The sequence below is a fragment of the Perissodus microlepis genome, chromosome 2 (genome assembly GCF_051167445.1).
Source record: "Perissodus microlepis isolate ML-2025 ecotype Zambia chromosome 2, ASM5116744v1, whole genome shotgun sequence".
NCBI classification, from domain to species: domain Eukaryota; kingdom Metazoa; phylum Chordata; class Actinopteri; order Cichliformes; family Cichlidae; genus Perissodus; species Perissodus microlepis.
Window position 1 is genome coordinate 12,077,271 of NC_140462.1, and position 13,403 is coordinate 12,090,673.

The window sequence follows — 13,403 nt, forward strand, 5'->3', positions numbered from 1 at the left end:
CAATATATCTTTATAACTTGTTATTTTAGTTAGTCTTTCTTTTTTTTCAGCACCTTGGAGAGCAACATGTATAAGTATATAATTTAGCTTGATATGAAAAAGACTGCTACGTATTTAATATGATCTGAGGATCGTTTTCAACTTTTGTGAGATTCTTCTTTTATTTTAGACAGTTTTTATATAAAATGTTATACACACCATTTAAATTTTAGTGGCTTTCTGGGTATTTACACTTTTGTCGTCTTTCTACATACATACATCTTTTCGCTTCCGCTTATCCTTTTCGGGGTTGCGGGGGGTGCTGGACCTTATCCCAGCTATCATAAGGCGAGAGGCGGGGTACACCCTGGACAATAACTTGTTATTTTAGTTAATCTTTCTTTTCTTCAGCACCTTAGAGAGTAACATGTATAAGTATATCATTTAGTTTGTTATGAAAAAGACTGCTACGTATTTAACATTATTTGGGGATGGTTTTCAACTTTTGTGAGATTCTTCTGACTCTCCTCTGGAGGTTAGTTAAAAAATGATCTGGCCAACTTTGAAGTGTTAACTTTTTTTCCGTCTGAACCAGATCGATGATTCTGTTCATCTTGACGTAGCGTTTCAGTGGGAGAAAGGTTTTGTCGCTCATCCAAGTGACTTCTTCAGTTCCTAGGAACGAACCTCCCAGCCCATTGTTCCTTCAGTGGTGCTAGTTTCAGTCATTATGCAAATGTACTGCTTATAAGATTGGGGAAACCTGCATTCAGCTGAGACTGATGAGTGACGAAACGTTTGTCCCACTGAAAACGTTATGTCCAGATGAACAGAATTAACTTTTGAGGATTTGCTTACCTGGATGATTGAGCATGCATCAAGATGTCTGCACCAGACTTGTGTTTCTGGATGAACCAGACTTTCCTATAGAAGTCTGTCTTTTGGGTTTAATATATATTTTTTAATCTGCGTGTATGCGTGAGGTACTATTCTGTGAAAAATAAAAGCGAGTCCGACAGCGATTCAGCACCTTGGACAGTGACAAATAGGGCACAGTTCTACATTGTTACTCCTTTTTATGCGCCTCTTGTATATATTTGTATGCCTGGAGTAAATTCTTTTTTTTTTTTTTCAACAATCTCTCGTTTTCATTCTGTGTGAATGAATTTCCATTGTTACGTTCATTCCAGTGTTGCTTAAGATGAGAAAACGCCGTTTGGTTTTTCTGTCATCCTTCTCATTTTGATTATAGACATGCGCTGGCTTTTTTTTCTACTTCTTTTTTGTCCTTCTTCTTCTACTGTTTGCCCCGTGTACTTTCACCTTGTGAACTCATCGCGCCGCTGTTGCACAATGTGTCAAGTTATTGACTCTCTTTAATAACACATCCATCCAGTCACCATCCCGGCATATTTCGAAGCACACTCAGACGTAGAACGCACAGTTTAGGAATCAGATCAAATTCACGGGCACCTTAAAACGGATTCCTACTGTAACGGGTGGATTAAAACAGATTCCTTTTTATCTTTTCTATTCATTTTGGTGGAATTTTAATCGTTAAACGGAATAAAACAACATAGCCGTGGTGTGACAGCGGTGTCGGACAGAACAATGGAACGGCAAGTACTGATAATCTCCATTTTCTGCCTCAGTTATGTGGTCGGGCAGGTTAGCTATTCAGTTCCAGAAGAAATGGCGAAAGGATCTTTGGTCGGCAATATAGCCCAAGATTTAGGTTTAGATGTCAAACGTCTTAGGTCAGGTAAAGCTCGTCTCTATACCGGAGACAGCGTTCAGTACATCGAGCTGAATAGAGAAAGAGGAGTCCTCCTCATTAAAGAAAAAATAGACCGCGAAGTCCTGTGCAGACAGACAACGCCTTGTGCTTTACATTTTCAAATAACGTTAGAGAGCCCACTGGAATTATTCCCAGTTACGGTTGAAATTACCGATGTTAATGATAATGCTCCCGTTTTCCAAAAGGAGGAGAGAGTGTTTGAAATCAGCGAATCAGCGATCGTCGGCTCTAAGTTTATGCTAGAAAAAGCAATAGACACAGATATCGGACTGAATGGACTGCAGAGATACACTCTTAAGCCGAGTGACAATTTTGTTCTTAAATTGCACGCACAAAGTGATGGAAGCAAGAAAGTAGAAATGCTTTTACAGAAGCCATTGGACCGAGAGAAACAAGAACATATATCTTTAGTTTTGACTGCGGAAGATGGAGGTGAACCGCAAATGACAGGAACAATGAAAATCTATGTTACCGTATTAGATGTAAACGACAATGCACCTGTTTTTAGTAAACCCGTTTACAAAGCAAGCATTACGGAAAACTCTGTTAAGGGAACACTTGTTACTAAGGTCACGGCTTCTGACGCAGACAAAGGCACAAATGGAGAGGTGACCTATGTAATCGGAAATAGCATGGATACAGTTTCAAAGTTATTTCATATTAATAATGAAGGTGATGTGATATTAGATGGTCTGATTGACTACGAAATTGAAAAAACTTATAATATAGACATAGAAGCAATCGATCAAGGTGGACTCTCTGACTCAAGTAAACTAATCATCGATGTAATTGACGTGAATGACAATAGACCCGTTGTAAATATGATTTCAGCGTCAGGCTCAATACCGGAGGACTCAGCTCGCAAGACAGTAATAGCTTTAATGAGCGTAAATGACCCTGATTCTGAAAATAATGGGAAAGTGAATTGCGTGATAAATGAAAATATTCCATTTGAAATTAAATTTACATCTAACAATTTCTATAGTTTAGTGACAGACAGTGATTTAGACAGAGAGAGAGCCTCTGAGTATAACATCACTGTGACCTGCACTGATGAGGGAGTGCCCTCCCTCTCCAGCAGCGTCACTCTCACCTTACAGATCTCAGACGTTAATGATAACGCACCTGTCTTTGAGAGAAGCTCATATGAGGCCTACATTGTAGAAAACAACACGCCAGGTCTCTCTATATTCACAGTCAAAGCCACAGACGCTGATTGGAACCAGAATGCCCGTGTTTCTTACATACTGGAGGACTCCTCCGTTAACGGAGTGCCAGTCTCCTCATATGTGTCCGTTAGTGCTGATAGTGGAGTCATCCATGCAGTGCGCTCTTTTGACTACGAGCAGATCAAAGATTTCCACTTCCGCGTAAAAGCGCAGGATGGAGGCTCTCCTCCACTCAGTAGCAACGTGACTGTGAAAATAATGATTTGGGACCAGAACGACAACCCCCCTCAGGTTCTGTACCCAGTCCAGACTGGTGGCTCTCTGGTGGCTGAAATGGTTCCTCGTTCAGCAGATGTGGGCTATCTGGTGACTAAAGTGGTGGCTGTTGATGTGGACTCTGGACAGAACGCCTGGCTCTCCTATAAACTGCAGAAAGCCACAGACAGGGCGCTGTTTGAAGTGGGCTTACAGAATGGAGAAATCAGAACTATCCGCCAAGTCACTGATAAAGATGCTGTCAAACAGAGACTGACTGTTATAGTGGAGGACAACGGGCAGCCCTCTCGTTCAGCTACAGTCGTTGTTAACGTGGCGGTGGCGGACAGCTTTCCTGAAGTGCTGTCGGAGTTCACTGAGTTGACACACGACAAGGAGTACAATGACAACCTGACTTTTTACTTAGTCTTGGCTCTGGCTGTAGTTTCCTTCCTCTTCATCACGTGTTTAGTGGTTATTATATCAGTCAAAATCTACAGGTGGAGACAGTCTCGCGTCCTGTATCACTCCAACCTGCCTGTCATTCCATATTATCCACCTCGTTACTCAGACACTTTGGGAACGGGGACTCTGCCACATGTGTACAATTACGAGGTGTGCAGGACGACTGACTCCAGAAAGAGTGACTGTAAGTTCGGCAGAGCTGGTAGTCAGAACGTGCTGATAATGGACCCTAGTTCTACAGGAACAATGCAGCGGATACAGTGTGACAAGAGCATCCTGGATGAACCAGACTCTCCTCTAGAGGTTAGCATTTCTGAATAATACGTTTCTGAATAATCGTTATGTTGCACACTAAAGTGGTTCGAAAGATAAAACTACACTTGTATTTTCTCCCATTATCTTCTTTCTATCATTTTAGCCATTTCATAATTTGAGAAAAGTATTAGAAACCAATTTACATGTTGTAATTTGTGTGCAAAACTAAGCAATATTGCTGTGTTGATCTATATTTACCAGGGTATTCCAAACCCAGCTAAGTCATATTTTAGTACTTATTTTTCATATTATTTGTCTAAATAATTTAGGACATTTTAATAGTGTATTGGTATAGTTATTGAAAACGGCATTTTAGGCCTGAAAAAGTCATATCAGTTATAACAGGCTTTCCTGTAAAGATGAGAATGTTACAACACATAAGCCCCATTTCTGTTGCATTTGCTCACCATGTTGTATTCAATCGCTGACAGCGTGTTTATTCTATATCTGTGTACATGAGTGTCGATGTCTTCTGTTTTTTGTTTTGTTTTTTTGTTTTGTTTTGTTTTGGGGTTTTTTTTCAATCTTGGGGAATTCCCTACACCAACCTTTTTTTCTTGCGATATCTTTAATGCACTTTCAATTGCATTTAACGACATAGAATACCAGTTGACAGTATAAAATCGTTTAACTTTAATATTTTTGAGATCGCTCCAAATGTTTTTTTTTTTTTTTCATCTTTTCTCCTGTAGTTTTGCCGTCTGTACTCTGAGGGACGCTGTAGTCTAGCATGTTACTCTGCAAGCGTTCGTTGTCAACAGTTCCTCCCCAATCTTAAAACCTCAGCGACAGGAGGCACATACTGGATAGAGGACACGACGTTTTCGAGTGGACGGGAAAACATGTCTCGGTTATTGTTTTGTTCTTTGTCGAGGAATATGCACTGACTTTCTGGCGTTCCTTGGGAATAAAGGTTGACGCATTTTATTCAGCAGAAAAAAACGTGTGTTTCTGCCTGTGTCATATTACCGAGGAGAACAATGAAACGGCAAGTACCGTTTTTTGTCTCGTTCCTTTTTGTCAGCTCCGTTTTGGGGCATGTCAGCTACTCCATTAACGAGGAAATGTCAGTGGGTTCCGTAATTGGAAGAATAGCACAAGATTTGGGCTTGGACGTAGAGAAACTAAAATCACGCAAGGCTCGTGTGTTTTTTGGTGATAGCAAAGAATATATTGAGCTAAATAAAGATAGGGGAGTCCTCCTTATCAAAGAAAGAATAGACAGAGAGACGCTCTGTGGTCAGATGATTCCATGTGCTCTACAATTCCAAATTATTTTAGAGAAACCTATTGAATTTTACAGAGTACATGTTGAAATTGTGGATATAAATGATAATGCGCCCCTTTTCGAAAAAGGGGATATTAAATTTAAAATAAGCGAGTCTGCAGTCATCGGGTCGAAATTTGATTTAGAAAGGGCGGTGGATTTGGATGTGGGAATTAATGGTCTCCAAAACTACATCCTCAAACCGACTGATAATTTTGCTCTTAAATTACACAATCAGGCAGACGGCTCCCGAAATGTTGAGATGGTTTTAAAACAGCCTCTTGACAGAGAGAAAAATGAACATTTATCTTTGGTGTTGACGGCCGTAGATGGAGGAGAACCTCAGCTGTCAGGGACAATGCAGATTCAGATCACGGTGTTAGATGTTAATGATAATGCACCCGTTTTCACGAAGTCGGTATACAAAGCTAATGTCGCAGAAAATTCACCAAGAGGCACAGTTGTAACTATAGTCAGTGCATCAGATGCTGATTACGGATCAAATGGACGAATAACGTATTCGATCAGAAATACTTTAGACGATGTCAGACAGTTGTTTGAGGTAAATGAACACACAGGCGAGGTTAGATTAACAGGAAATATTGACTACGAAAAGTCAAACAATTATCGGATAAATGTGCGTGCAAGTGATGACGGAGGACTAACGGACACATGCAAAGTAATAGTTGACGTTATAGATGTGAACGATAACCACCCCATTATTAACATAATGTCTGAAACAAATGTTATATCTGAAGATATCAAAAGCAACACTGTAGTGACAATAATTAATATTCAAGACATAGACGACAGCGAGAATGGCAAAGTCAGCTGCACAATAAATGAAAATATTCCGTTCATATTACAATCAACGGAAAATAATTTCTATACTTTAGTAACTGACAGTGATTTAGACAGAGAGAGAGCCTCTGAGTATAACATCACTGTGACCTGCTCTGATGAGGGAGTGCCCTCCCTCTCCAGCAGCGTCACTCTCACCTTACAGATCTCAGACGTTAATGATAACGCACCTGTCTTTGAGAGGAGCTCATATGAGGCCTATATTGTAGAAAACAACACACCAGGTCTCTCTGTATTCACAGTCAAAGCCACAGACGCTGACTGGAACCAGAATGCCCGTGTTTCTTACATACTGGAGGACTCCTCCGTTAACGGAGTGCCAGTCTCCTCATATGTGTCCGTTAGTGCTGATAGTGGAGTCATCCATGCAGTGCGCTCTTTTGACTACGAGCAGATCAAAGATTTCCACTTCCGCGTAAAAGCACAGGATGGAGGCTCTCCTCCACTCAGCAGCAACGTGACTGTGAAAATAATGATCCGGGACCAGAACGACAACCCCCCTCAGGTTCTGTACCCAGTCCAGACTGGTGGCTCTCTGGTGGCTGAATTGGTGCCTCGTTCAGCAGATGTGGGCTATCTGGTGACTAAAGTGGTGGCTGTTGATGTGGACTCTGGACAGAATGCCTGGCTCTCCTATAAACTGCAGAAAGCCACAGACAGGGCGCTGTTTGAAGTGGGCTTACAGAATGGAGAAATCAGAACTATCCGCCAAGTCACTGATAAAGACGCTGTCAAGCAAAGACTGACTGTTATAGTGGAGGACAACGGGCAGCCCTCTCGTTCAGCTACAGTCATTGTTAACGTGGCGGTGGCGGACAGCTTCCCTGAAGTGCTGTCGGAGTTCACTGAGTTGACACACGACAAGGAGTACAATGACAACCTGACTTTTTACTTAGTCTTGGCTCTGGCTGTAGTTTCCTTCCTCTTCATCACGTGTTTAGTGGTTATTATATCAGTCAAAATCTACAGGTGGAGACAGTCTCGCATCCTGTATCACTCCAACCTGCCTGTCATTCCATATTATCCACCACGTTACTCAGACACTTTGGGCACAGGGACTCTGCCACATGTGTACAATTACGAGGTGTGCAGGACGACTGACTCCAGAAAGAGTGACTGTAAGTTCGGCAGAGCTGGTAGTCAGAACGTGCTGATAATGGACCCCAGTTCTACAGGAACGATGCAGCGGATACAGAGTGAAAAGAGCATCCTGGATGAACCAGACTCTCCGATAGAGGTTAGACTCTTTAAATTCTGATAAACCTATACAATACTATTCCCCGCTGTTTTACTACCTGTCCAAGTAATTTCAGTACCTTGGATAGCGAAGGGATTATCGCTTTTATTATTGTGTATCTTTTTTTCCCTAATCATTGTCCTATTTTGCTTACACTTCAGTTGAGTAGTTTCGTATTGAATTAATATTTTATCAGTAAGGGAACCCTTTGTCTAATTTAGTATTATCTTATTTGTAATTAAAACGGAATCATTAATGTGTTTTGTCTGGTATTTTCGCTAAAATTTATAGGTGTAGTGTTAGAGAGACTTTTAAATCCTGAACATTGCACTTTCGAGTTTTGAACTCAGTGGGCCGCTGTTGACCAGCGCCAGCATGTTTTTAAATGATTTGAAACACGGCACATCCTCCGTCCTCTCAAAGAGCGAAGGACTCGTGTGCATGCGGAATACACTGTAGTGCATAAGGTAGAAGGCACGAATAATCTTCATGGAATAACCATATCCTTGGATTTTAATTCATCAAAACTTAGCTGTACATTTAATTTTTGCTCTGTAACGCGGATTGCGAAACAAAGAGAGAACATTAGTTCTGTTCGACGGATGTGCTTAACAGAACAATGAAAGGGCAAGTACTGTTGTTTTTCTTGGTCGTCTTTCCTCGTTTTGTGTTCGGTCAGGTCAGCTACTCTATCCCCGAGGAAATGGCGAAAGGCTCTTTAGTCGGTTATATAGCTCAGGATTTGGGTTTAGATGTTAAACGATTACAAGCCGGCAGGGCTCGTATCCACACCGGAGACAATGCAGAGTATCTTCAGCTTAACAAGGAAAAGGGACTACTCGTCATCAAAGAAAAAATAGACCGCGAGGCTCTCTGTGGCCAGACGACGCCTTGTGCTTTACATTTTCAAATTGCTTTAGAAAATCCAATAGAAATATTTCCCGTCACTGTGGTAATCACAGACATTAATGACAACGCTCCCGTATTTGAAAGGGAAGAGAGGCGCTTTGAAATCAGCGAGTCTGCAGTCGTCGGTTCTAAATTCATGCTAGAAAAAGCAATAGATCCAGATATAGGATTAAATGGTCGTCAGAGCTATACATTGAAGCCCAACGACAATTTCATACTTAAAATGAACAGTCAGTCTGATGGTGGTAAAAAGGTCGAGATGATTTTACAGAAATCTCTAGACAGAGAGAAGCAGGAGTATGCATCATTGCTGTTAACAGCTGTTGATGGAGGAGAGCCTCAAAGGTCTGGGACTATGCAGATTCATATTACAGTGTTAGACGCTAATGATAACGCCCCTGTTTTTACACAAACCGTTTACAAAGCTGAAATCAAAGAGAACTCAGTCAATGGGACAGTCATTACCAAAGTGAGCGCCTCCGATGCAGATAAAGGCTCTAATGGGGAGGTTAGCTACGTAATTGGAAATAGCATGAGGGGCCTTTCAAATGTATTCGTCATTACGGAAGACGGGCATCTTGTACTAAATGCCCCTCTTGATTACGAAAAAGCCCAAAAGTATGAGATTTACGTAGAGGCAGTGGACAGAGGAGGACTGTCTGATTCGAGCAAAGTCATTATTGATGTAGGAGACATTAATGACAACAGTCCAGTTATAAAAATAATATCGTCGTCAATTTCAATAGGAGAAGATTCGCCTTCGGGCACAGTGGTAGCTGTAATGAGTGTTAATGATCCTGATTCCGACGTAAATGGTAAAGTCGGGTGTACGATTAATAAAAACACACCATTTGCAATTACTTCTACATCCAGCAATTTTTACAGCATTATAACAGACAGTGATTTAGACAGAGAGAGATCCTCTGAGTATAATATAACTGTGACCTGCACTGATGAGGGAGTGCCCTCCCTCTCCAGCAGCGTCACTCTCACCTTACAGATCTCAGACGTTAATGATAACGCACCTGTCTTTGAGAGGAGCTCATATGAGGCCTACATTGTAGAAAACAACACACCGGGTCGCTCTATATTTACAGTCAAAGCCTCAGACGCTGACTGGAACCAGAATGCCCGTGTTTCTTACATACTGGAGGACTCCTCCGTTAACGGAGTGCCAGTCTCCTCGTATGTGTCGGTTAGTGCTGATAGTGGAGTCATCCATGCAGTGCGCTCTTTTGACTACGAGCAGATCAAAGATTTCCACTTCCGCCTAAGAGCACAGGATGGAGGTTCTCCTCCACTCAGCAGCAACGTGACTGTGAAAATAATGATCCAGGACCAGAACGACAACCCCCCTCAGGTTCTGTACCCAGTCCAGACTGGTGGTTCTCTGGTGGCTGAAATGGTGCCCCGTTCAGCAGATGTGGGCTATCTGGTGACGAAAGTGGTGGCTGTTGATGTGGACTCTGGACAGAATGCCTGGCTCTCCTATAAACTGCAGAAAGCCACAGACAGGGCGCTGTTTGAAGTGGGCTTACAGAATGGAGAAATCAGAACTATCCGCCAAGTCACTGATAAAGATGCTGTCAAACAAAGACTGACTGTTATAGTGGAGGACAACGGACAGCCCTCTCGTTCAGCTACAGTCGTTGTTAACGTGGCGGTGGCGGACAGCTTCCCTGAAGTGCTGTCGGAGTTCACTGAGTTGACACACGACAAGGAGTACAATGACAACCTGACTTTTTACTTAGTCTTGGCTCTGGCTGTAGTTTCCTTCCTCTTCATCACGTGTTTAGTGGTTATTATATCAGTCAAAATCTACAGGTGGAGACAGTCTCGCATCCTGTATCACTCCAACCTGCCTGTCATTCCATATTATCCACCACGTTACTCAGACACTTTGGGCACAGGGACTCTGCCACATGTGTACAATTACGAGGTGTGCAGGACGACTGACTCCAGAAAGAGTGACTGTAAGTTCGGCAGAGCTGGTAGTCAGAACGTGCTGATAATGGACCCCAGCTCTACAGGAACGATGCAGCGCATACAGAGTGAAAAGAGCATCCTGGATGAACCAGACTCTCCTCTGGAGGTTAGAATTAATATTACATCACAAACGGCGCAATATAACTTGTTATTTTCGTTAGTCTTTTTTTCAGCACCTTGGAGAGCAACATGTATAAGTATATCATTTAGTTTACGTATTTAACATGATTTGAGGCTCGTTTTCAACTTTTGTGGGATTTGTCTTTTATTTTAGACAGTTTTTATAAAACAAAAATGTTATACACAACATTTACAATTGAGTGACTTTAAGGGTATTCACGCTTTTGTTATGTGTCATCATTTCTCCTGTAATTTTGCTTTTTGAACTCAATGGGCCGCTGTTGCCTTCTTTGTTGCAGTTGTGGTATATTTTCTGCTGAGCCGCCTCTCCTTTTCGGTGTATTAGAGAGAAACGGCAGGACCGATCGCATTGTCTTCGTTTGTCAGGCGGATATGCACAAAGGCGACGCAAATTGTAACAATTTTCCTTCCGTTCAGAGGATTGTTTTTCTTCGTATTAATTGTGATTGTCTGTCTGCCACCCAAAGGGATTTTTAGGAATCTTTCTTTTAATCTTAACGACCCACATACACAAAATGAGACGGCAAGTACAGCTGTTTATTTTACTTCTGGTTGTTTGTGATGCTTTCGGGCAGGTCAGTTACTCTGTTCCGGAGGAAATGGCGAAAGGTACCTTAGTTGGAAATATAGCTCAGGATTTAGGCTTAGATGTTAAAAGGCTAAAGCTGGGCAACGCTCGTGTTTATTCCGGTGATAGCAGAGAATACGTCGAGTTAAACGCCGAGAGAGGAGTCCTTCTAATCAGAGAGCGAATAGACAGAGAGGCGTTATGCGGTGACACGACGCCGTGCGCTGTGCATTTTCAGATTGTGTTAGAAAATCCTATGGAGTTTTACAGTGTTACAGTTGAAATAACAGATATTAACGACAATCCGCCAACTTTTGAAAAAAATGAAATTAAATTCGTCATCAGTGAATCTACCGTTGTTGAGGCTAAATTTGATTTAGAAAGAGCTGTAGATTTGGATGTGGGTACAAACACTCTCCAAAGTTATGTCCTCAAACCAAGCGATAATTTTATACTTAAATTGCACAACCAAGCTGACGGAACAAAAAATGTTGAAATGGTCTTACAAAAGCCCTTGGACAGAGAGAAAAATGATTTCATTGCGTTAGTGTTGACCGCTGTAGATGGAGGAGAGCCACAGATGTCAGGAACAATGCAGATTTTTATTTCAGTGTTAGATGCCAATGACAACGCACCCGTTTTTACGCAGCAGATATACAAAGGCACTGTATCCGAAAATGCTACAAAAGGCACAACTGTGACTTCTGTTCGTGCTTCAGATGCTGATCATGGATTGAATGGCAAAATAACATATTCAATCACAAATACTTTGGATGACGTCAGACATATGTTTGAAATAAATGATGAAAGCGGTGAAGTTAAATTGATTGGGCGGTTGGATTATGAAAAGAAAAGGCATTTTCAAATCAATGTACGGGCAAGGGATAACGGAGGACTCACTGATTCTTGCAAAGTTATTGTCGATGTCGTTGATATAAATGACAATGAACCAACGATTAAAATTATGTCCAAATCAACAATTATATCAGAGAGTGCAAAGCCCAACACAGTTGTTACAATGATTAACATTCAAGACCCAGATTCAGATGAAAATGGTAAAGTTCAGTGTTTTCTAAGTGAAAATATTCCTTTCGTGTTGAAATCCACATCTAATAATTTCTATACCTTAGTAACAGACAGTGATTTAGACAGAGAGAGAGCCTCTGAGTATAACATCACTGTGACCTGCTCTGATGAGGGAGTGCCCTCCCTCTCCAGCAGCGTCACTCTCACCTTACAGATCTCAGACATTAATGATAACGCACCTGTCTTTGAGAGGAGCTCATATGAGGCCTACATTGTAGAAAACAATACACCAAGTCTCTCTGTATTCACAGTGAAAGCCACAGACGCTGACTGGAACCAGAACGCCCGTGTTTCTTACATACTGGAGGACTCCTCCGTTAACGGAGTGCCAGTCTCCTCATATGTGTCCATTAGTGCTGATAGTGGAGTCATCCATGCAGTGCGCTCTTTTGACTACGAGCAGATCAAAGATTTCCACTTCCGCCTAAGAGCACAGGATGGAGGCTCTCCTCCACTCAGCAGCAACGTGACTGTGAAAATAATGATCCAAGACCAGAACGACAACCCCCCTCAGGTTCTGTACCCAGTCCAGACTGGTGGATCTCTGGTGGCTGAAATGGTGCCTCGTTCAGCAGATGTGGGCTATCTGGTGACTAAAGTGGTGGCTGTTGATGTGGACTCTGGACAGAATGCCTGGCTCTCCTATAAACTGCAGAAAGCCACAGACAGGGCGCTGTTTGAAGTGGGCTTACAGAATGGAGAAATCAGAACTATCCGCCAAGTCACTGATAAAGATGCTGTCAAACAAAGACTGACTGTTATAGTGGAGGACAACGGGCAGCCGTCTCGTTCAGCTACAGTCGTTGTTAACGTGGCGGTGGCGGACAGCTTCCCTGAAGTGCTGTCGGAGTTCACTGAGTTGACGCACGACAAGGAGTACAATGACAACCTGACTTTTTACTTAGTCTTGGCTCTGGCTGTGGTTTCCTTCCTCTTCATCACGTGTTTAGTGGTTATTATATCAGTCAAAATCTACAGGTGGAGACAGTCTCGCATCCTGTATCACTCCAACCTGCCTGTCATTCCATATTATCCACCACGTTACTCAGACACTTTGGGCACAGGGACTCTGCCACATGTGTACAATTACGAGGTGTGCAGGACGACTGACTCCAGAAAGAGTGACTGTAAGTTCGGCAGAGCTGGTAGTCAGAACGTGCTGATAATGGACCCCAGTTCTACAGGAACGATGCAGCGGATACAGAGTGAAAAGAGCATCCTGGATGAACCAGACTCTCCTCTGGAGGTTTGTTATTTTAGTTTCATTTCCGTAGCAAATGCAGGCCCGTTTTAATATATAACGTGGTTGTGATTCTTTTTCCGTCTTCAGTCAGAACCATGGATAGAGATTACCTTTGGAACTTATT

At 42.2% G+C, this 13,403-nt stretch overlaps 2 protein-coding genes across 40 annotated transcripts in view; both read left to right on the forward strand.

The window, feature by feature from the left end:
* Window positions 1–13,403, forward strand: part of LOC146392385 (protocadherin gamma-C5-like) — a 308,150-nt gene that overhangs the window by 230,014 nt on the left and 64,733 nt on the right. Inside the window, exon 1 of one of the 39 annotated variants that reach the window (XM_084946853.1) lies at window positions 30–3,969. The exons of 36 other annotated variants lie outside the window; for them this stretch is intronic. In XM_084946853.1, coding sequence (XP_084802979.1) covers window positions 1,591–3,969 — 2,379 coding nt within the window. In that variant the 5' untranslated portion in view covers window positions 30–1,590. Of the gene's footprint in view, window positions 1–29; window positions 3,970–7,384; window positions 10,348–13,403 lie in introns of those variants that run through there. 2 more of the 39 variants (XM_084946991.1, XM_084946841.1) reach the window with 2 other exon arrangements.
* On the forward strand, window positions 10,374–13,342 carry LOC146392404 (protocadherin beta-16-like). Its single transcript, XM_084947169.1, has one exon. It carries the CDS (start codon window positions 10,898–10,900, stop codon window positions 13,328–13,330), a length of 2,433 nt encoding a protein of 810 aa, XP_084803295.1. The 5' UTR covers window positions 10,374–10,897; the 3' UTR covers window positions 13,331–13,342.